The 24,079-nt window shown below is 36.2% G+C and overlaps 1 protein-coding gene across 1 annotated transcript in view; it reads right to left on the bottom strand.

Moving 5' to 3' along the window:
* LOC145689259 (protein TEX261) overlaps positions 1 to 20,446 on the bottom strand; it is a gene marked incomplete at its 5' end in the record, with an annotated part of 29,402 nt that extends 8,956 nt beyond the window's left edge. Inside the window, 4 exon segments of the mRNA XM_081763398.1 lie at positions 7,422 to 7,533; positions 9,756 to 9,823; positions 19,739 to 19,892; positions 20,367 to 20,446. Coding sequence (XP_081619524.1) covers positions 7,422 to 7,533; positions 9,756 to 9,823; positions 19,739 to 19,892; positions 20,367 to 20,446 — 414 coding nt within the window.
* Positions 20,447 to 24,079: the final 3,633 nt, after the last annotated feature.

The following is a 24,079-nucleotide window of genomic DNA, read 5'->3' as shown; positions in this document are numbered from 1 at the left end:
GAAAATAGAAATGATGACGAAAATTCAAAAACATTAATGATTTTAGCGTAATGCTGCAAGAGTTCAGATCATTGGATTAATCATAAGAGCCAACTGTATAAGATAGACTATATTAATTTCCAATGTGGGACAAAGAAAATATGGAGCATTACTATGCAGTTTTTCAACGTTTTAACTCAATCTGAAAATATTATCACAGACAATCGAATTTTAATCCTAACTCGATTAATATATAACAAAAGGTAGATCTATACAACTACTGACTTGAGATGAAAGTGGCATACTTGTAGTGCGTTTAAAGATATACTAAAGACTGAATGATGGGTTGTGCACAACAGTGGTCTAACCCCGAAAAATGTGAAAATGAGATTTTGATGTAATCTCTTGTCATTTAAATTGAATTGTCTTCCCACTGAGTTAGATAAAATTCACCTAGTAAATTTTATATATGTTATATACATATGGATATTTAAGTCTGGGTCTGAATCTAAGGCCTAAAATATTAAAAACAGGAGTCCGAATCTGAACTTCGAAATTTCGGATCTGGATCCAGGTACCGGATATCCGGATCCAAGATGCGAAACTTTGGATCCGGATCCAAGATCCGAATTTTCGGATCCGGATCTTATAGGATCCGGATCCGTCTGGCCATCCCTATTGCGAACTTAATTGCCAGACTTCGTATATATAATTGAAGTTTAACGTCCTCTTTCAGCACCAAGGCTATATTAGACGTGGACCTCAAGTCTAAGGTGGAATCCGAACCACTGTAATTGGTTCAAATTTCAAGGTTCTCTTACTGAGAATCGAATCTGGAATCACGTGCACTAAATGCGTCACCTAGTCACCAGACCAGCGGAGACAATAAAAACCGCAAATCTATAAGCAACTCGAAAGGTATCACTAAGCAAATGACATATACAAAATTACAGAGCACACATGTGTCGACTGCCCTGCACAAATGGGGCCAGACTTGGTCTCTGGCGAGTATACTATATATTAGAGTGGTTGAGAAAAGTGAATTTTTGAATTTCGAATTCTAATAGTGAAAAAAAGTTATGTATTCGCACAGCAATAAAGGAGAAAATATTGAAAATTTTCTTATATTTTATCTTCAATTCGTCAATGGACTTCACGTTTGAAAAATACGATCAAAAGCACCAATTATTATTGTCTTAATGTTTAAATTTCAAGGATCAAGTTTTTCGATTTCTAATAGTGAAATTCTTTAGGTTAGTCCTTTAATAATGTGTTAAGTTTTGAATGGCTAGATGGTTGAGTAGAGTGTGGATGGAGCTCGAACAGAGCCGTAGCTAAAGATTACAGCGCCCGGGGAGAAGTAGAATTCTGTGGCCCCTCATCATTCACCTTACCGTTTTTTTTTTTTTTTAATTACATGTGAGAGAAGCCGCTTTTGTTGTTATGCTACGCTGAATTTTTATCAAGCTTCTTGGACAGACCATTACAACAGCCAAAAGCGATCATTATGTATTCTTTCATAAATAAGGGCTGCTTTAAAGAGGCTTATTTTCTACTTTTTGTTAAACTTGATAAAACTACCTTTGATTATATACAAATCTACTTGGAGAACAGTTATGAAAAGAGCATGGAGCCGGTTCTCCTACGGTAGGAAAGCCATACTAGACATGGAGTTGGAGGACGCAGGTGGTGGTTGGAATGATCCGGGTCCCCTGAGCACAATAGTGATGTCAGAAATCGGGGCCCGGCCAGAGGCCAGGAGGTCCTGAAGTTTTGGGCAGCGTCCCTTCTATATACCTATAAAGTTGTTAGACGTGGGAGTTGGTGTTGGAAATGTCCGGGTCTTCTAATTACAGCGATGATGTCACAAATCGGGCCCTAGCTCCGAGGACCCAGAAATGGAGTCTTGAAGTTTAGGGCTCGGGTTCTCTCTATTCGTTCACTGGATGCGAGTGGTGGTGTTCGAAAGGTCCCGGTCCCCCTAGCACATCGGTGATGTAAGAAACGGAACCCAGGACCTAATACCCGAAAAATGAGGTCACGAAGTTTTGGGTTTGGTCCCTTCTATTTACCTATTAAACATGGAATTTTTGGACGCGGGTGGTGGCGTCGGAAAGGTTCTGGTCCTCTGAGCACAGCAGTAACGTCAGAATCAGGCCCGGGCCCTGAAATCCCAGAAATGGGGTCCCAAAGTGTTGGACTCGGGTTCCTTCTATGTGCCTATTAATTATAAAGTTGTAGGACGCAGGTGATGGTGTAGGAAAGCTCTAGGTCCCTTGAACAAAGTGTTGATGTGAGAAATTGGATCCGGGACTCGAATTTTTGGGTCGTGTTGTAAACCTTTATTGTGGCTTAATCTAAATACTTGATTGCGCAAGATCAAACCAAATATTTAGCTGAATTGATGATTTTAATCTCGCGCAATCAAGTATTACGACTGAGCCACAGCAAAGATTTACAACCCAACCCAAAACTTGGGGTTCCGGACCTGATTTCTGACATCATCGCAGTGTTCAAGGGGCCAAAACCTTTCCAACGCCACCACCTGCATCTAAAAACTCCTTGTTTAATAGACGAATAAAATGGATCTGAGCTAGACCCCATTTCCGAGATTTCGAGATTAGAGCCCAATTTCTGACATTATCACTGTACTCAAACGTCCCAGACCCTTCCAACGCTACCACCTCGTACAACAACCCCATATTTAATAGGGAAATAGAAGGGACCCGATTCCAAAACTTTGGAAAAATTCTCTCTCTCTCTCTCTCTCTCTCTCTCTCTCTCTCTCACACACACACACATACACATATATATATGTGTCTCAAAAAGTCCCCTGACATTGGGTAACTCTGTTATTATCAGAGTTACAATAAAATGTAGGAGGGGAAACCGTCTCCAAATACGATGTTTTCAATCTATAGCGAAGGATTTTTTTTTTTTTTTTTTTTAATCGGACAAGTCGTTTGGGCTGTACACTTTTTATGTGCCCAATGTTAAATGAAAATGGAACATTACCATTTACCGGGATCCACAAAAGTGAATGAAGATACTGTCTTTTACGCTAACGAGTCGATGGCCAGCCCCCATTCACCATACTCATAAAAATTTATCGACCTCCCGGCAACGTTGCATTTTCATTTAACATTGGGCGCATAAAGAGTGTACAGTCAAACGGCTCATCCAATTTAAAAAAATCCTTCACTGTAGATTGAAAACATCATATTTGGAGACGGTTTTCCCTCTTACATTTTGTTGTAACTCTGATAATAACAGAGTTACCTTATGTCAGGGGACTTTTGAGACACCCTTTATATATATCTAAATGTGTGTAATCTGATTTTCACGAAGCTTTGCACCTCTTGTAAACAATGTAGACTGCAGTGCAGAAATGTTGCCAACTAATTAAACAAAAAATGTTATATGCAATTTTGTGCTAAGAAATAAATAAACAAACTGAAGGGTGAAAAACAATGAGATTTAAAATAAAATTGCATGGGCTTGTGATAGGAGAATCAGGAACCATTTTCTCTCGTTTGCAGTCGCGTACGTACTACTCTCCTGAATCTTTGAACTACTATGTAAACGCAGACACGCACCAGGAGGAAGAAGGGCAGAACGTTGAATTTCTTTTACCAGTGTAATTACAACTAAAACTTACTATCCCCACTTCTAACGTTTCCTCTAGCTGAGAATCTACCTAAAATGTTAGGATTCAGAGTCATTATTACATGATGACTTAGTGTTCCCACTAGCAGATTTATGGTTGAATGGATGGATTAATGTTTATCGTCCCCTTCAACAACAAGATTCTATGAGATTTGGACCTACAGCCGAAAGAGTGATCCGAACTACATGAATTTCTTTCGGAAATCAAACGCGGGTCTCCCGCCCGACGACGAGTACGCGGATCATATAGCCACAAAGGAGTTAATTATCAGATCTAGAAACACGTGCAGTTGTAATCACGACTTCTATTCAAAATTGAGCTCTTGGGGGGCCGCGGTGGCTCAGTGGTAAAGCGTTCACCTCTGGTACATGGGGTTCCTGGTTCGATCCCAGCTCGCGCCAAGTGAACCTTGTGGTGGACAAACACCGTGTGCGTGGGTTTCCTCTGGGTCCTTCATTTTCTTCCCACTTTCTTCATTCCACCATTTCATTCATGCTTTCATCACCAACGTCTCCTTTAGTCTAGCCTGCATAAACGTGGGACGTAAAACTCAAAAGATTTTATTTCATTTCATTAAAAAATTGAGCTCCTTGTACGTTTCCATTACAGGCGAGCGAGTGTTTGGAACAAGCAATTGTTCATTCTGCAAGAATTTGAAAACTACTGAGTTTACTTATTTATTGAACAGAGAATTTATTATTTTATTGCCTTTGTTATATGTAATAAAATACCTATGAAATATATTTGGAATCCTCGTGACTTATCCTTTCATTTGATATCTAACAGAAAAGTTACGCCATAAACTAATATCAGTTATGAGAGTATGAAGACTCTATCAACATCTTATTCAACAAATTCCATTTTTTTTAAGATTCTACATAGGAATAAAGACACATTATTTAACATGCGCATAGTACCCCCTCTTAATTTCACTGCAGCCAGAAAAAAATAAGACTCAAAAGTTATGAACATTCCTATTCAATATTTAAAAAGTTCTTAAATGTTGAAGATTCCTTTGTACATTATTTCATTTCTGGCACCGAATATTCGGTTTTTGCATCTTTTAAATGGTCATTTATTCTGATCGCATGTTAAAAAGGCGATATACAAATTATAACTGAAAAAATTAGCCTCAAATTACTTCCTAATGAATCACTAAAACAGGTGTTATCCTCTTTAACGTCTCTCTATCCCCCTCACTCTCTCTCTCTCTCTTTTTTTTTTTTTTTTTTTTTTTTTTAATTTACTATTTCCTTGTCTCTAATGAAAGGTCAAACAAAGATCTGAAATACTATAAGGAACTTATTATCTTCAATAAGAACAGCGAGTTCACTTGATTTCTCTTTTTCATTTTCTTAGCCCATTTTCATAAAATGACATAAGTGTTTGACAACCATTCTTTGTGTGAAAAAGTGAAAAATAACCATGAGTTAGCAACATTGAAAATGAGACTAATAACAGCTTATTCTTCCATGAGCAAATAGTACACAACAAGTGCAACGTATTATGGTAATTAATGTATTGTTAAGGCACAGTAAGAACATTTAAGATCCAACTCAAAGTATATATCTATATGGAATCGAAATCTTGAACCAAAATCGAATTTGTAAGAGAAAACTGTTACAACAAATGACAAAACACACGAAGTGCGCGCCACAATTTAAAGATGTCGCCCAAAGAAGCCAGTAGGTTACTTGCTGCTCCGAGTTATTCTGTTAAACTTATAAAGGCAAACCCGTAAGTGCAGAAGAAAAGCAATATTTTATCAAACAATATCAACGTTGTTCAATTCACCTGAACAAAATTAAGACCTATAATAGCTAATTTTCATGTTCTCATAGAATATTTATTTACTTACTTTGTAATACTGAAGTTAGTATTTGTACATTCGCATACTATACAATGTAGGAAAGCACATCAATAAATTGAACTTAAGGGGGAAAAGTACCATGTTTTTCATGGATATGCATGACTAATAGATGAAAAAGAAATAATCTCCCATAATGAAAAAATGCTTGCTGTTACATACCAGCGCCATCTCTTTATCGTTCAGTTGATAATTTGACATAACTCATTGTAATTTCATACAGTTTGGAGAAAAATAACAATGTTCAGTTGCTCTTAAAGGAGGGGGGATTATATAGTATTGGGTATTTTGCCCTATAGCAGGGCAATGGTGTGAGAGTAAGACGAGTAATGCACATCGCAGTAGCAAAAATACATGCACGTGCTGCAGCAGAAATATTGCGGGAAACAGACGAAACAATTTCCTCTTCACCAATCAGCAAATAGTCGTGTGCGCAGTGATACAACATCAAGTTACGCGGTTTGTTTTTAAAGAGTGCAAAGGACTGTGAAAAACGCTTTATACGTTTTGAAAACATGATAATAGATAGATAAATAGATAGATAGATACATACATACATACACACACACACACACACACACACACACACACACATACCCCCCCCACACACACAAAATATCCTGGTGATACAAGTAGTTGATGGAAAAATGATGCGAATACATTCATTCAAATTGGGACATTTCATATGCCAATAAATAAATAAATAAATAATAAATAAAAAATCACTGCTAGTGATCTGTCTTTGAAAAATACGAAATTTAAAAGATGTTAAGTTCTGACCCCTTAAGCTCTTATTCTACAACTTCTCTAAGTTCGAATATCTTTCTATTCCCCTTATTTACCTTCATTTTTAATATTCCCGTACAAACAGCAGCTTGCGCGTGTCTCTTCACTCTTCTCATTTTCCTACCTACATTCTCACCGTCCTAATTAATCCGATTGAGTAGAAAAGCACGGTTAACTAAGCAAACTCATCACCACCAAAACGCAGAACACGTATTTCAGACTTCGACCGTTTGTGATTTTAAAAACGCTCCTGCTCGCACGCTATAAGTGATTACTTGGCACCTTGTATATCGCATTGTCATTAACAAATCACATATACTAATTTTCTTTAAATAAGTGTAAAAACTTGTGACTCTTATTGAAACGTTTGGCTGCAAGCGAAGCGAGCAAGATTTTTTTTTTTTTTTTTTTTTTAACAAATCCATTTCTTTGCAAACCGACAATATTGATTTAATACGGCGTCAGTACTTTCTCGGGATGACATGTCGTTTACTCATTACCAACACTTTTTCTTTCTTTTTGCTCGTTCAGCGCCCCCTTGCCATCGGCGACGGCTATGGTCGGCCCCCCTCTAGCTACGGCTCTGAACTCGAATCGCAGCCACTTCCACGTGGTGAAATCTGCATCATTTTAGCAAGAATGATTTTGCAAACTGCAAGCTAATGTTTTCATCTCAAATTTGAATATATAAAATCACTCTCTACGGAAAAAAATAGCCTTGTATATATTTTTAATACAAGAGTGCGTCTGTGTTACTCGAAATGTACTGCTGTAATTTAAAAAAAAAATCATGCTATCATGCTATTCATTTGATAGAATCTCATGCTGTCAGAACTCGGAAAACTTAATCCTTAAAATCTGAACATGAAGACAATAATACTTGGTGTTTCTGGCCAATTTTTTCAAACTTTAGCTACTTCGCGAAAACTGAACATAAAATATAGGAATGTTTTCAACATTTTTTCCTTTATCATCATGAGAATACGCAACTTCTTTGTACTATTAGAATCCGATATTCGAAAATTCACTGTTTTTTCGACCTACTGTAATGTATAGTATAATTGTAAGTTAAATTGTAATTGTATGCCTTTTTATTACGAAAGTCAATGAACTGATACTTACCCAGAAGAGGTCGTGATTCCGCAACCGTCGGTAAAACATTTTCGTTTGCTGATAGAGAGACAAATAATGCAAACGGTACCAGCCACAAACACAGGGTAAAATATGCTATTACCTAAAAACAAAAGAAAGAAAGGAAGGAAAATCAAAATCACAAAACTATGAAACATTTAGTTTTTCTTTCACATTATCTAAAATTAAGAACTGCATCTTTTTGCTTTCATATGGAAGAAACACGTGGGTTTGTTCCCGAAATTTCAGAACGTTAAGTAACATGGTTAACTTGATTCTCTTGACTGTCTAATTTGATTCACGGTTGTATTAGAATGAAATACCCAGGAACTAGAATGACTTACAATATTAATAACTGTTACATCAAAAAAAAAAATACAAACTAAAGTTAGCATTTATGAAGTCAAAATATGTGCTACAATACTGGCAATATTAAACTTACGAAGTACATGATGTATATAAAAGTTTCACAGACACATTTTAGTGTTTCAACGTTTACTGGTGACTACCGCCTACAGATACCTCCTTCTTTAATATCGGAGTACCACTTACAAATTGTGCTCCCACTATATAGATTTCTATCAAGTGAATCCACAGTATTGACCAAAATGGATAACACCACAAATAAGTGTCATATTTACGAACACACAAGAACATTCTCATTTAACTACGAATCCATTTGATATGAATGACAATACAGTATTCACTTTGAAAACACATACAAAGGATAAATTTTCATGACGAAAATTCACTGAAGTATACATGTTTGAGAATAAGTTCAATATTTAGAGTGAAAACCTTTGTTTTTTTAGTATAGCTTGGATACGAGAAGGCATGGAGACAACTTGTTGCTGTACTCTTATGTAATTTCCGTAATTCAGACGTATTTTATAGCTTCTCTTAATTGAAAAAGTGAACTAGGGTTGCGTTCAGCCACTTTCCGCTTTAAAATTATCCAACAGTACTCAACTGAATTAAAGTCCGGCGAATTTCCGGATTAACTTCCAAGAAGTTGAAACTCACTGTTTTCAAACGCTTCCTACATAGCTTTTGTCCAGTGGGATGGGATTTCGTTATATTAGACACCGGTGCACTGGTTGCAGAAACAATGATAAATTTTCTTCACACACATCGAGATAAACAGTTCCATTCATTGATGTCCCTTCGGACATGAACCACAATTCACTTCTTCCTTTAGCAGAAATGGTTCTCCAGACCATGATTTTTAGCACCATTCTTGACAGTGGGAATAATGTAACTTGAGGGTCTCTTGTATTGGGACTCCGTCGTATGTGTCTATAAAAGGCATAACATTGCAAAACTTGGGTCTCATCCTAAAACATAACACTTTTCCATTGTTCAGCAGTCCATCTGTGATAGTTTACAAAATGTAATCAGTCAACAATGTTCTCAGCCGACAATTTCGGCTTCTTGGCAGGTTCATAAGACTTTAAATTGGCACAAAATAACCTCCTGTGGATTGTCCTTTGGCTAAGGAGTTTCCCATCTTTTGGTAAATCAGCAGTCCAAGCTGGAATTTCTGAGTAATTTCTTTGCTGCTAAAAGTACGGCCATTGCTTCTGGACTTTTAACGTTCTTTTGGCTTTCTACAGCCATAATTTCCGGACTAACCTGGCAACTGTCTTTTGTGCCAACAGCAACCTGTCAGCAATTTGGCAAGTACTGTAGCCTTTTCCACTCAGAATCTATTTGTGGGTGCATCTTCAATGAGGTTATTTTCCCAGGCATAGTAACTATTATCGCCCTTCCGCGAGAATAATAATAATAATAATAATAATAATAATAATAATAATAATAATAATAATAATAATAATAATAATAATAATAATAATAATAATAATAATAATAAAGTAGAACGCGTGCAGTACGAATAATAGTCTGTATATAGCTACGAACAATCCAGTCATCCACTTTCAACAATCAACAGACTCCTAAAATTGCAGGGGATACTATCATATGCAAAACGATGCCCACTCCGTGATTAAAAATAAAATAAAATAATAATAATAATAATAATAATAATAATAATAAAAAGTGAGTAGTCCATTCTGTCCTATACTGTATATAAAGTGGATATAGAGTCCTATAATTATTCATCTTAAGTAAGCTACTTTTTTCTATCACTACAGTTTAATTTGTTATCTACTTTAAAATAATATATTTTTAGTAAAATTCACTTGAATCTTTACAGTAAATATAATCTAACCCCTTTATATCCAGCGGACAATAACAAAGCAGGTATCAAAGTATGAACTTTCACCAAATAGTTTCAATACGCACATAAAAACATTTTAAAAAAATTACCTCTGAAAAGGAATAATATACAGATGAAAAATACTGGAACGCCAGGTAATGATTCACAACCAACATAACTGAAAATAGAAAATAATAAAATTACAAATCACCAACAAACACTATAACAACAATTTCTGCAAGTAACAAGGCACATTCATTTCCGTATTCAATGTTAAGTTCCTTTGTATCTTATCGATCAACTAACTTTCAAACGCTTCCTACGTTTGTTTAAAGAGTGAGTTATTTGGGATAGGATCTTCACCTATACATGTAATGATTAAGCCACACACACACACACACACATACAACACCCTAAACCACATAATATCCTTAGAAAATGCGGAACTATTTGCAAATTGAAGATCCATCATACACAAACAACTCAGTACGAAATTTAACGACGACAATAATACCTTGAATACTATACACGTATGATATCAAATCTATTAAAAGCAATTTCTTGCAAATTATTACTCACTACCAACTTGACCCAACGACTTGTACTTTCATCCTTTCCTCCTTCCCTTACACCTTTGGTTTTTTTCTCACGCAAATTCTTAAACCATGTACCTACATTTTCATAGTAAATATCTTATTAGTGTGACAGAATTTAGCTAATGAACTTCGTCGAATCTTCTTAAAACTGTCCTGCAGTAAAGTACACTATATATGTCTTAATAGAGAACATAAAGAAAGAACATACACTACAGTAAAACAGTTGTTATGCGACCTAGCAACAGTAAGGGGGATGCTGATTCGACTACTACACCTAGATTAACCCTAGATCACATACCATATATCTGAATACTCACTTGGATATATTTGTATTTACACTGGGAACAGTACATAAGCGCGATATCCATGATATTAACCATATTAACTTCTGGGATTTGCTGAATTAAAATCTAACATAAAGGAATCTAATCTAACTAACTAAAATCTAATAGAACTTAATCTAATCGAACTATTTTACTGTTTCCATGCAGCTGTAACTAACTTAAGCATAATTCTTAATTCTTATGCTTCTCGTCGAGTAATATGTTCTGATCATAGGGTTTCGATTTTTCTTCTATACTCTGTTGCACACTGGTAATACATTTTATATATACAGTTAAATACAGGATGGTCCATATTTATATTTTGAATATTGCGAGCAATAACAGTCATGCATGTTTTTTATATAGCTTAACACGAAGTGTATGGATGGAAGTTACAATTCATATTACTTTCATTGTTACAGGAAGTCATCATGATGTGGACCGCCGTTAAAATTTCGCGCGTCGTGGAGGCATTCTTCTGTAGTGGAAGTTCAATGAACACAGCACCATACCGAAAGGTCATACTGTGTGCTGTTCACAACTTTCGTGAGACCGCTAATGGGAACGAGTAAACGGTCCCCTGGAACACCTCGATTGTCGCATAGTGCATAAACATTGAACGTGTGTTCAATGCCATGCACCGAAGCTCAAAGAAGTCAACTCGGCAATTGTGTCATCAAGTGGATATTCCACGTACCAGTGTGTGGCGAATCCTTAAAAAGGACTTAACAACTATACCCATATAAGCTACAGGTGGTACATAAATTCTTTCACCAAGATAAGTTACAATAAACCATAATCTGTGAGTGCCTAATCGGCAACGGCGATGCCTTTGTGAACATCTTATTACTAGACTTCGGATTTTAAGGCAAATGCCTATTTTGTTCCCTTTATAGGAAGTAAAAAATACTTCGGATCTTTACGAATCATGAGGAATTAAGCCTATTAAAACACTTTATAAGTGCCCTAAAAATGCCTAAAATGAAGTTTAGCGCCTATTTTGGCCGTTTTGGCCTAAAAATGCCTAAAACTGCAAAAAATACAAAATTCCTGTATTTTTTAAATAAACTTTTTTTTTAGTGTTGAGTGAAATTTAATTGACAAATCTGAAGGCAGAGTGAGTGTGTTTGTCGAGGCTAATTTTAGTCTAACTCGTATGAAGAAGTGAAACGCAGAGGGTGGTTGTATGTAAAAAATTGTTTCTAAAAGTTGAGCTATTTCTGCTCAAGGTCAAGCCCATTTGTGAAAGACAAAGACAAACCATCCCTTTGCATCCTGCAGACACTGTACTGAAAGATCTCTATCTCTTTCTGTCTGTCTCTCTTTCCCCAGGGGCAAAACCAAAGCTATTGCTAAGTGCATATCGCAGTAACCAATATTCCCCTCCCTGCCGTTCTGCATTCTTGGAACTATTCCACCTTTTCTCTTCTGTAGCGGCTCACTTCAGCTCTTCTGTGATCCGTTCAGCTCTCTGGAATTTGGACAATAGTTTACACACACACATTCACAAATCAACACACAGCTCTATTGAAGCAAGAATCTCTTCGGGTCTTCGCTTTCAATATTTGGGAAAAACCAAAGTCCACGAACAGAAACGATTCATGAAGTGACGCGGTTCAGTTGACTGGAGTATCCATCCATGTATCATTTTCGGGTCAGTGCAGTGATTTATCTTAAACACGTAGTTCAAGAACGATACATCGTCTCTACAACGCATGAACAATTGGACTCAACGGCTTACAGCCCAGTCACAGATCTTGAGGATTCTTAAAAAGAAGTTTTGTATCATACGCAACAATGCCAAAGGAGAAGTCTTCAAAAAGTACCTTGATTCGCCAGTGGTTGCAAGAATTTCCAGATCTAACATACGATGGAAGAATAATCTTTTGTCCATTGTGCAGCAAGCAGGTAAGAAAAGCTATTTTTATTTACAGAATTTATAAATTTAATTAAATCAATTGTACACCCCCCCCCTCCTTGTTTCTGTATAGCTAGCTAAAGTAAAACCTTTATCAATGGGAGGTTAACTATTTTAAGAGACAACGTTACTGAGCTGCTGAACTCGTGAAAATCTAATTTACATGGAATTTAGATCAGTTAAGAAAAAACATAAAAATAATCCTGTAACACAGGAAAATCTTTAAAATGTAAAGACTTCTAGCAGCCTGCTTAAATGAAATATATGAACGATGGTTTTGAAAGTGCTAATGGAAGAAAGTGTCTAGACTTACACATTCAACAGTTTTAGGGATTCTCGGGGATCTTGAGAAAAGCGGACATGGCATTCTCGGTTCTTTCCGAAGGACTCCCCCCCCCCCCCGAAAAAAAGCGGTAAAGGTTAAAAACAATGTAAGTTAAAGTTGACATATTGTGTCAGTAACTCCAAAAGGGGTCCTCTTTTCGGAGAAAAATGTTTAATGCCAGCAATTACTCGACAGTTTCAGGAGCTTAAGAAAACATATTTTTGCTATCTCGTTTTTCAAAAGAAAAAAAAAAAATACGAAAGAAGTTAAGAAAGGCGGGATTCAATTTTTTTTAAATGCCAACAGTTCCAAAAGTTTGAAAGAAGAAATGTGCAATGCCAATATTGATTATCTTTAAAAAGTTAAGGAAACTGGATATATCCTTTCATCCCGAAAATATCTAAAAACGAGGATTTCAGTTTGAAAGAAAAACTAGAAATGTCAATATCTTGAAAAGCATAAAAGATAGGAAAAATGTTTAAAGGCCATTTTTTTTTTTTTTTTTTTTTTTTTTTTTTGTTATTTTTCTCGAAAAAGAAAGAAAAGATCTGTTAATAGTTAAATAACGGCGTTTGAGGTTCATAGATTGTCTCAGAACTTGTTTTACGAAGCAGAAACTTGTTTGTCTCTTTGTTTTTTTATTTATCAATTTTGCTCGAGGTGCTACTGTCTATTGTCTTAAGATGCTATTGATTTCCATCCATAGTTACAGACAAATAAATTCCACACAGGGGCAAGAAAAGAACAGTCTGACACTCGTCTAACAAGAATTACAATTGCGGATAATTTTATTTTAGGACAGATCTTAAGAAAGGAAGAATTTGTCTCTGATGTTCTCTCCCCAAAGCCAAAAAAAAAAAAAAAAAAAAGGAATTCTAATCGATTGCTCTCTCTCTCTCTCTCTCCTGATGAAGAATATCCATACACCTTTTGTCGCAGGGCCGCAAGAGACAACTAATTTCCAAAAAAAAAAAAATTAAAAAACGCCAATTTTATTTATTGTATCATGCTGATGTTCACGCTCAACTAAGGCATTGCTAATACTTTATTTTCGTTCTAACTTTGGTTTCTGTCAGTTGATAGTTGCAAAAATTTTGAATTTTTGAAATTTTAAAACGGCCCTTATTTTAAATTTTTGACAGGTCACTGATTTTCACACTGAAACATTTTAATCATATTTTGGGGAAAATTTGGTTCAAATCAGTTAAAAATTTTGTAAATTACAGTTTTAAAGAAAATTTTAAAGGGACGATATTTTGAAATTTTTCATGCAATTATTTTGGCATCCAAATCTCAAACAAAATATTGCCAAATTATGTTTTAATTTTTGCCAAGTTGGAGTGTGTCAGCATTCGAAATTAAATAAAATATAGTGCTTAAAATTAAATTAGTTACAGTGCTTAAAATTAAATATTATTTCTCAGATATTGATATACAATTTTATTGCTTCTGTCTGTAAATTGGGGATTATTCTGAAGTAAAATGCTCATCGATTAGTCTTTTATTTGATCTGTTCTGATTCGAAATGGGACTGGGGTATATTGGTCTTTAACGAGGTAGACCAACAAGTTTGCCTTTTTGTCAACTTTAAATCAATAATGTAACGTTCACCGATTAAAAAAAAAAAAAAAAAAAGCACATTACGACCAGAAAGGCAAGCAAACAGTGATGGTAGTTGTCGCAATTAGTGCTCTCAATCGGGTCAGTTCGGGTCGACTTTTGGTTGGACACCCTCGAGTAACGGGTCGGGTCAGGTCAGCCTAACTCGGGTCACGGGTCGGGTAGCGTTAGACCAACTCAGTTCACCGGTCGAGTCGGGTCACCCGAGATAGTTTGACCCGACCCGACTGGTGAACTGAGTTGGTCTAACGATACCAGACTCGTGACCCGAGTTAGGCTGACCTGACCCGACCCGTTACTGAGGGTGTCCAACAATAAGCTGACCCGAACTGACCCGTTTGAAAATACTAGTCGCAATGTACACGAAGAAAATTAGAGAATTTGAAACCGAAATTAAAGTTAAAACGCCACCATCTTCACTAGTTTTGTAAGAAGCATTTGAAAATATATTTCTAAGCGTTTTTTTTTTTTTTTTTTTTTTAAGGTTTCTCAGGAAAAGAAGTGCCACTTAAAGCAACACATTGATGGTGCTGGACATCTTGCCAAATCTAAAGCGAAGAAACAACAGAAACAGACACAGTTAACTCAGCCTTCTGGATCTGGATCTGAATCTGGAACTGCGAACACATTTAATGCGGATCTTGCTAGAGCCCTTGTCGCTGCCAACATCCCATGGAACACACTTCAAAATGAAACATTCCGACAGTTTTTACAGAAGTGGTGCCAGCAATCGATACCGTGTGAGTCAACACTCAGGAAAACGTGTTTGGATTCTGAATACAACAATACACTTGATACAATCAGAAAGGATATTGGCGATTCCAGCATTTGGGTAGGCGTCGATGAGACTACTGATGCATGCAATAGATACATAGTGAATGTTGTTGTAGGAAAACTTGATGAAGATGGACCTTCAACTCCTCACTTGTTAAGTAGCAAGGAAATTAAGAAAGTGAGTGCCCAGACAATTGCTTACACCGTGAACAAAAGTTTGCAACTTCTGTATCCTAGTGGTGTGGATGATTCTAAAATTCTTCTTCTTTGCACAGATGCAGCTTCTTACATGATTGCTGCGTTTAAGAACCTAAAACCTTTCTACCCCAACCTCATCCATGTTACCTGTGTAGCACATGCTTTTCATAGAATTTCTGAAACAATCAGGAACGAATTTCCTCAAGTCAATGCCCTCATTTCTAACATGAAAAAAACTTTTTGCAAAGCCCCATCGAGAATCGCTGTCTTTAAAGAAAAACTGCCTGGCATTTCTCTTCCTCCACAACCTGTCCTAACGCGCTGGGGAACATGGCTTGAAGCAGCTTTGTATTACGCAGAGAACTTGGACGCTATTGCTGGTGTTGTTGGCGAACTTCCTGGTGTGGAAAACATTGCAAGTGTTTCAGTTTTGAAGGAACTTTTCAAAGATCCCATTCTCAAAAGAGATCTTGTATATATCAAGTCAAATTTTTCATTCTTACCTACGACGATCACTAAGTTGGAAGCTACGGGAAAGCCACTTAGTGAACAGGTGTCAGTAGTTAACGAAGCCGAAAAGAAAATCCAAAGTGCTACGGGGAAAGTTGGGGAAAAAGTGCAGTGTAAGTGGGAAAGTGTAGTGAAGAAGAATGAGGGATTTCTTGTGTTGGCTCGTATAGGGAAAGTTTTGATGGGAGAGGATGAAACCATCCCCGACGAAGTGGAAATGAAAAATGTATCGAAATTTAAGTATGCTCCTGTAACATCTGTCTCAGTGGAAAGATCGTTTTCGGCAGCAAAGATGATCCTTACAGACAAAAGAGAGAGATTGACAGTCGAAAACTTTGAGAAACTGTTGGTAATTTACTGTTTCCAAAATTACGAATGAGCAAGTTGTGTACTGAATGAATCACCTGATTCACTGAAAACAAAAGATGTTAATAAAAAGGGGTATGTAATAATTTATACTATTATTTTTAGAGCCTATTTTTAATTTTTAGCGCCTATTTTCCTATTTTTAGTACCTATTTTAGGCGCCTAAAATTAAACTTTTTGGTGCCTAAAATTCCGAAGTCTACTTATTACGTCCGACGAAACTCATTTCCACCTCAGTGGTTGTCAATAAATAGACAAAATCCACAACTGCTGCATGAAACGCCATTGCACAATGCCAAGGTTACTGGGTAGTATGCAGTGAGTCAATCCTGTGTGGTGAGATTTTTTTTTTTGTTTGAACCAACATAATGACACATTCACAAGTACCGCTAAGCGGAACAACACAATGTTTTGAACATTTTTCATTCCAGAAATGAGAGGGCTACGCCTAAGGAACGTTTGGATGTAGCAGGATGATACTACTAGTCATACTGCAGTAGTGTTAATGACAACCCTTCAACGACACTTTCCGGGACGCTTCATCTCCAGATTAGGTAATATACTTTGGCCAATCAGATCCCCCGATCACACTTCACCGGATTATTTCCTGTGTGGTTATCTAAATGAGAATGTGTATATCACAAAGCCCACTACCATTAATGAACTGAAAGACAGAAGGAAGATAGCAGCCATCCCTGCAGAGACCCTGTGCCAAACTATGCTGAGCATGATTGTTAAGGCAAAAGAATGTTCTCGTCAAACATCCTATGTAAGGGATATTATCTTCAAACACTGATCACAGTGCAAAACTCCCGTCACTCGGCAATGTGTTCCACATAGTTCGTAACAGAAATTGTGTTCAACATGCTCGATAAATGCATTTTAAATGTGTCCCATCAGTTTAGTACACCCTGTATATAGAGGAGATATGCTTTTTAATGAATGTCGAATAAATGTTGAATATACGAGGTTCATTCAAACAGTAATTATGCATTCGGCACTAAGTTTAAATCTGGACAGAATAAACGTTGCTAGATCTATCCGAGAGTTTGATTAGGATTAGGATTTAGATTTAGTCCGTCACGTTTGAGGGATGACGTTCCTCGGTGATCACTATCCGAGGAAAGGAAAGAAAGCGGCCTGCAACCTGTATGTTAGGTACCATCCTGGTATATGACTGGTGTGAATGAGGAAAACCTCACTCAGGATGGCTGGCCTGAAAAAGCTTTTGCAACTTTTCGACCGAGTGTCCCACCGGAAATCGAACACCCAAGAGTTTGATTGTCACAGAACGGGTGGTCGAACAGAAAAGCATTACAAAACGTCGGCTGCCATCCATGAAACGGATGGTGAAGAGTCGGGCGATTACAATGTTTGTGCCGTTCCGCCTTGGCAGTTGACGTTTGATTGTGTATGTACGACTTGCTTCACGCTCATATGGACTGCCACTCCACGATTTTTCGAATTCAAAACAGTGCGTGTTGAAATTTCGCTTTTCCTTGATATTGGATAGCCCTAGGTCCGAAACTATGCACTTTTCTCCATAGATCCATATGAACCTTCTCTCTTATTTTGAGAAGAAGAATCACTTCTTACAGTTTGTCTGTGTAGTTCATTAACATTATTCATGAACAGCATTTTGTTTGTGATTACATCAAGGAAAAACAGTCTGAAATAAAATACTTTGGATATACTTATCTACCTTGAACTGACTTTTTATCATATTACTTCGATTAAAATGCACATCCTAAGGTGGAAGCAGAAAATCAAAATTTATGGAAAAATAGTTTCTTTCTTCAAATTGAACGCAACGTTGCCTGTTATTTGTGATCGTATGACGTGCAAAAGGTTGAACAGTTTGAAATGAATACTGGAACAAGTCAGTACCTACCTTGAGCTGAGTTTTTATCATCTTTCATTGATTACAGGCCACATCGTAAGGAGAGTTCAAAATTTATGTAAGAATACAGTATCGCACGAACCCGTCAAGTTAGTAAAAGAAACTCGATATATGAATTAATTAAATATAAGTAGACATGTGTTGCAGTGTTCTAAAAATTCGCAGTTTTAAAAGAAGAGGGGCATTTCCTGCAGTTTTTTCTTTGTGTTGAAACTGACGTTGCCTGTTGTTTGTGATCGCATCACGTAAAAACGAATGGCCAGTTTGAAATGAATGTTGGAACTTATCTATCTGAAGCTGGGTTTTATCATGTCACTTCGATTAAAGGACGTATCCTTAGTGGATAGAAGTTCAAAATTTCTGCGAAAAATAGAGTATCTAATGCGTATTATGAGGAAATCTATCATCCCCGAGCACAAAACGAGCATTTCAGCTAGTACACATTACACCTATATATAATGTTTAGTACAATATTCAACCGAGTAAGCGCAGAGGGAGATCCGGGTTCGATTCCCGGTGGTAGCTCATATGGATCGGGTCCCACATTAAACTGTACGTCCACATCTATTTCTCATTGAGTAATTACAGCAGAACGGAAAGGAGTCAGAATGTTTTTCTGTATATTTCTTTAAAAATGAACGTACATTTCTGCTTCGTTCTCAAGGGTTATTCAAATAGTGCGCCCGTTTTGGATTGTCAGGCAAATTTTTGTTTCTCGGTTGCCGACATCATTTTGTATTGTTGCTCTACCCACAAACATTCCGATTGTCGCTTTAGTTTGAATTTCTCGCATTTCTTCAGTGTCTTGTGTCTAGCCATGAAACAGTTTACTATAGCGCAACGTGTGTTAATTGTGAAAACTTATCAGAACGGAGAAAGTTATGCAACAACTGTCAGACGACTTCGCACGGTTCTAGGGCGAAATGAGGAACCAAATGAATCAACAGTTCGTAGACTTAGAAAAAAGTTTATTGAAGCGGGTTCAAGAGCGAACATTAAAAGTCCTGTGCGTCGTCGTAGTGGTCGTTCTGAGCAAAACATTGCGGTGGTTCGTGACAGTGCAGCTGTTAGCCAGGCAGTCATAGCGGATTTCACGAAGAGAGTTATTGTATGCCAGCGCAGCAGAGGAGGTCATATGCCCAACGTCATTCACCATATCTAAAATCGGAATGTGTGATGAATACGTTTATGAATTTTGTTACTGTGTTCTGAAAAAATAAAGTTCATAATTTGATCTAATAAAACTGGTGCGCTTTTTGAATAACCTTATACAAGAAAGACAAGAATGGATTCGTTCTCAACACTAACTTTAATGCCTTCGTTTGTTGAATATATATACATTTTTTTTTAAATTAAAGAAACAAAGATGCAAATTTATATGATAACGAATCCAAATTTGATCTAATTAGGAAATATCACTTATAAATATATATATATATATATATATATATATATATATATATATGTGTGTGTGTGTGTGTGTGTGTGTGTGTGTATGTATATATAATGTTTAGGGGTTAAGACCCTTCATCTATAAGCTAAGATAGATACCAAAGTGCTTACCTATTCCTGTGATAAATGATGGCGATGTTACGAAGAAAAAGGGAAACGTTTTTAAAATGAATAAATGTGCAATTTGACTGACAATGCCACAAATTATTATTGAATTCGGGAAGTCCTCAAATATAAAGAAACCAACATAAATTCCCAGCGAAATCTGAAAACAAAGGGGAAAAATAGTAGTTACATTTTTATTTCCATGTTGAAATACTACACTGTAATTTTAAATTATTCATTTCCAACTACAAGTTACATACACCTGTAAGGTGCCTTGATGTTAGGAAAAAACACTCTTAACGGAAGTTCTCCATAGGAAGGATTACAACAAACACAAACATATTCTGCGTCCCTTTTAGGTCTTCCTTTTAAGCTTATGAAGCAAAATGTACAACATAAGAATCCCAGTAAACATTTTTGGAAAGTAAGGCAAAACGTTTTCTGAACATCTTGTACCCATGTACAGAAATAAGTGTTCGCATCTCAATCATACTTCATACTTAAACATAATGACGTCTTTTATTGATTTATTTCTTATTTAGTTATTTTACTTGAAAATCAATCGAACTTCAATCCTCTTAAATTTAATTAGCATTTGCATATAGAAGTTGAGGGAAAAAATTACACTACTTACTACAATCATCCACCATATTATCTTCTTTGTCATCACAGTATACTCTTCGACAAGCTCTGCAAGATAATACAGACCGGCAGCTGTGGAAAAGAAACAACGAAATATTATAGCAAGTAATCAACTTTCCTAACTATTAAAAGTCAATTACAGTATTTCCTTTGGAATTCGAATACTCCAGAACTCGCACAACTTGGAATACGAGTGGAAAATTCGAGCAATTATTATTATTATTATTTTAAAGTTCGGACGCCCCAAGCACGTATTTCGTGTGTGTTTCTTTGTATGTATCCCCAGCGCTGAGCCACTCAAATTTTTTCATGTTAAGTTCGTTGTCGAAAGCTGTAGTGGAATAATCTCGTGGGATTTTCGCTGCTAATTTCGCATTTGTACAGTCCGCAGCAAAAAACCTGCAACATGAGTATGTAAGTTTATTGTGAAACTATACCTAACAGCGCAAGGAATCAACATAACGTCTGAGTGGCACGAATCACGCCAAGAGAAACCTCGGAGTCCTCCCCTGTACACTTATTTTGGAGCAAAAGACTTCGTCTTTCACAATAAACTTACATGTTCATGTTGCAGGTTTTTTGTTGCGGGCTGTACCTGCTTAGTGTTCTTTTAAAATATAATAACTTGGCTATGAACTTATTATGGCTAAAATATAATAACAACATAGGCATAACTGTATTGGCTATGAACACTATAGAGTTATTTTTATTCAATTATTATTATTAATATTTACCTTAATATCCAGTGTACTTATTGTTAAAATCATTTTGAAAAATCGAGTTCGTGAACTCAGATTATATATAATTACCCACCTCTTCGTTACTATACAAAATTGTGTACTTTCTTCTCGAAATATAAACAAGTGTTAATAGTGCAAAGTATGTCACACAAACTCGGATGTGGCTTAATGGATTCCCTTGTGAGACATTTTTTCTTTCTCTTAGTTTAAAGTTCAATGTCTCATGATTACAGAATCCAACGGAGACAGTGATAATGATAATGGTAGGAGGAGATGGGGCAGGTCCGATAAAATCCTTTTTACCCGCTACAAACCTCACTTGTCGGGAACTGGAATCGAACAAGGAACCCGCACCAGAAGGGAGCCACTGCGGCCGCACAAGGGAATTTCATAGTTTCATACTTACTTATATACTTAGATAGTAATTTAAGTAAGAATATGGCTTTAGATATAGGTACAGAGTTTAATAAAACCTAATTCTGTCCAATAAAACTCAATCTTACCAATATAACCCAATTGACTTTTTTTTTTAAACTAGGTTTTTCACAATCCTGATTGCAGCAGAATTGTGTTCTAGTGCTAGTGAGAGAAACAAATTAAGGGAAGTTAACATTATCTACATAGGGTAATGATTTATACTAGAATTCCAAACATTTGTGAAATTCACACGAGAAATTTGTGATATTAATTTCATACAACAGTAAGTGGGAATTTTACTTGTGAGGTAATAGTTGCGGAAAAAAAAGAAGGAAAATAAGGGTTAACCACGAAATCCTCCATTTAAGGGAACCACTTCCTCATGAATGGTACGCAAAGACGAAGCCAATGTGCTTTTCATGATGTGCAACCATAGACGTGTCCGAGAGGTAAGTACTCCTAAAGATATACAAGATTGTATTGTGGAGTAGATAATAGAATTGTGAATAACAAGACATCGTCTACAGCTTCGCCTTATCTTGAACTTGGTGACCATCTAGTATTTTTCCTACCTGTCATTTTTAGAGATATGTTGGCATACATATTATGAATCTATACACAATTAGTGAGTAGCATACTTAAAATAATAATAATAATAATAATAATAATAATAATAAAATAAATAAATAAATAAATAAATAAAATAAAATTTGTTTGCATCGAATTTTACTGAAAAAACGTATTTCTAGCCATAATGGTTAAACTCTCCTACGTGCACCGAGGAAGTCAATTCTACTCATAAAAACAATTCTTAACGGTACAAAGAGTAGATTCAGCGAAAAAGACAGTATATACGCAATGAATTTACAGTTGGATTCTATTGTGGATCTGCAGTTTTATAGTTTTTTTTTTTTTAATAATAAAACCCAAATAAAAGAAACTTGTTGTCAGAAAATAAAAAAATGTTTCATTATGTGTGACGTATTGCTCGTAATCAACAGAAACATCAAGTGTTACCCTACAACAGAATTTATATTTACGACACACACGGTTCGTTTAATTCCCCCTTCCCCCACTTCTTCTGATACTCTGACTTATCCCACTTCTTTTACCTCCTTTGTAATCTGTTTGTTTGTTAATCTTTCTCTCTGTAGGTGCAGCAAAATGAAACGCTGTCAACAAATGTAGATTTGGGGTTCAATTTCATTTTCGATATTGTTATTTTTACGCAAAAACTTAACTGTGATAAATCTCAAAATGTTATACAATTACGATTAACAGATGTGATTTTTTTCCATATGTGTTTAGCACAGAATGTAAACGTAAAGAAATTTATGATTTTTTTTTTTTTTTTTTCATATTATTACAAACAATACTGAGGCGAATGTATGTTCTCGGGATATGAACCAGGAGAAACATTCGTTGTTCAACGCTTCGAAAATAGATATTGGGGTATTAGTTTCTCTCCCAAATCATTTCGTAGTAACCCTTGCTGACTTAGTAATAATTACGACTCGTTATTTCTAACTGTGATGAGTACAAATACAGTGTGGACATGTCATAAACACCAATGTGCATAAAACTTGAACCAACCTGTGCTACATATCTTCTAGTAAGCACGAATGCTATCCAACCGTGTCAGGGCACGAGTCTAGCAGGGAAGCCCAGGGGGTACGTCTGTATGTACCAGGCGCGTCAGCGATGGTGGGTATACGCATAAATGAGGTCATTAACAACGGCTTACTGTAAGTAACAGTACCAGCTCCAGGGCCGTCGATGGTTTTGAGGAGATAATAAATGCCATCCCAGGTATTGTTTTCAAAACGTTTGACAACGAACATTTCACCTGACCAATATCCTAAGAGCAAGTATTCGCATCAAGCCACCAGGATAGCTTCAACTTCTATAAAATAGGAAGTTTCTCATTAAGTACGTTATTTCAATTGTGTATTTACATAGCAAATATGATAGTATTTCTGTCCTTATTAAACTTAGTTTGTTTATTCTATGGCGACAAAGGCAGGGAACAACCTAAGCATGTTTCGTAGACAATTAGAATTGTTTTGTGGAATATTTCCTTTCAAATTTACTTAAGAGTTAGCTTCCTTAGGTATACCTTGCCTACATTTTTCTTTTAAACTATCTGAAAATGAATTTGTTTTTACCAGTAGGCCTATATGATATTTCGCGGATATAGTATACGAGAGTGCCTCATCATTTAGCGAGGACTCACGAAGTGCAGTCTTTTAAGGATTATTCATTGAGGATATAGGAACTTGAAAATGAGGTAAAAATGCGACTTTCATTTAATTACTGAGTAATATAAAATAAAATGTACGTCGGTTTGCGTTGCGTTTCGTTGTGTTTAATGGTATGCGAAGAATAATAATGTGCCCTTGTACGTAGTGTATATGTGGGGGATTTGAAACACATATCACATGTCACGTGCACGTGGATGCTTCTTACTACTTCTAAATGTAATAAAATCATTTTTATACGTAGTGCAACAGTAGGAAGTATCCACGCGCACAGATCATGAGGCACTGTT

This window comes from Thermobia domestica, chromosome 1, assembly GCF_964235325.1.
Source record: "Thermobia domestica chromosome 1, izTheDome1.hap1.1, whole genome shotgun sequence".
NCBI classification, from domain to species: Eukaryota; Metazoa; Arthropoda; class Insecta; order Zygentoma; family Lepismatidae; genus Thermobia; species Thermobia domestica.
The sequence above is the reverse complement of the archived record's forward strand: the minus strand, read 5'-3'. Positions and strand labels throughout refer to the sequence as shown.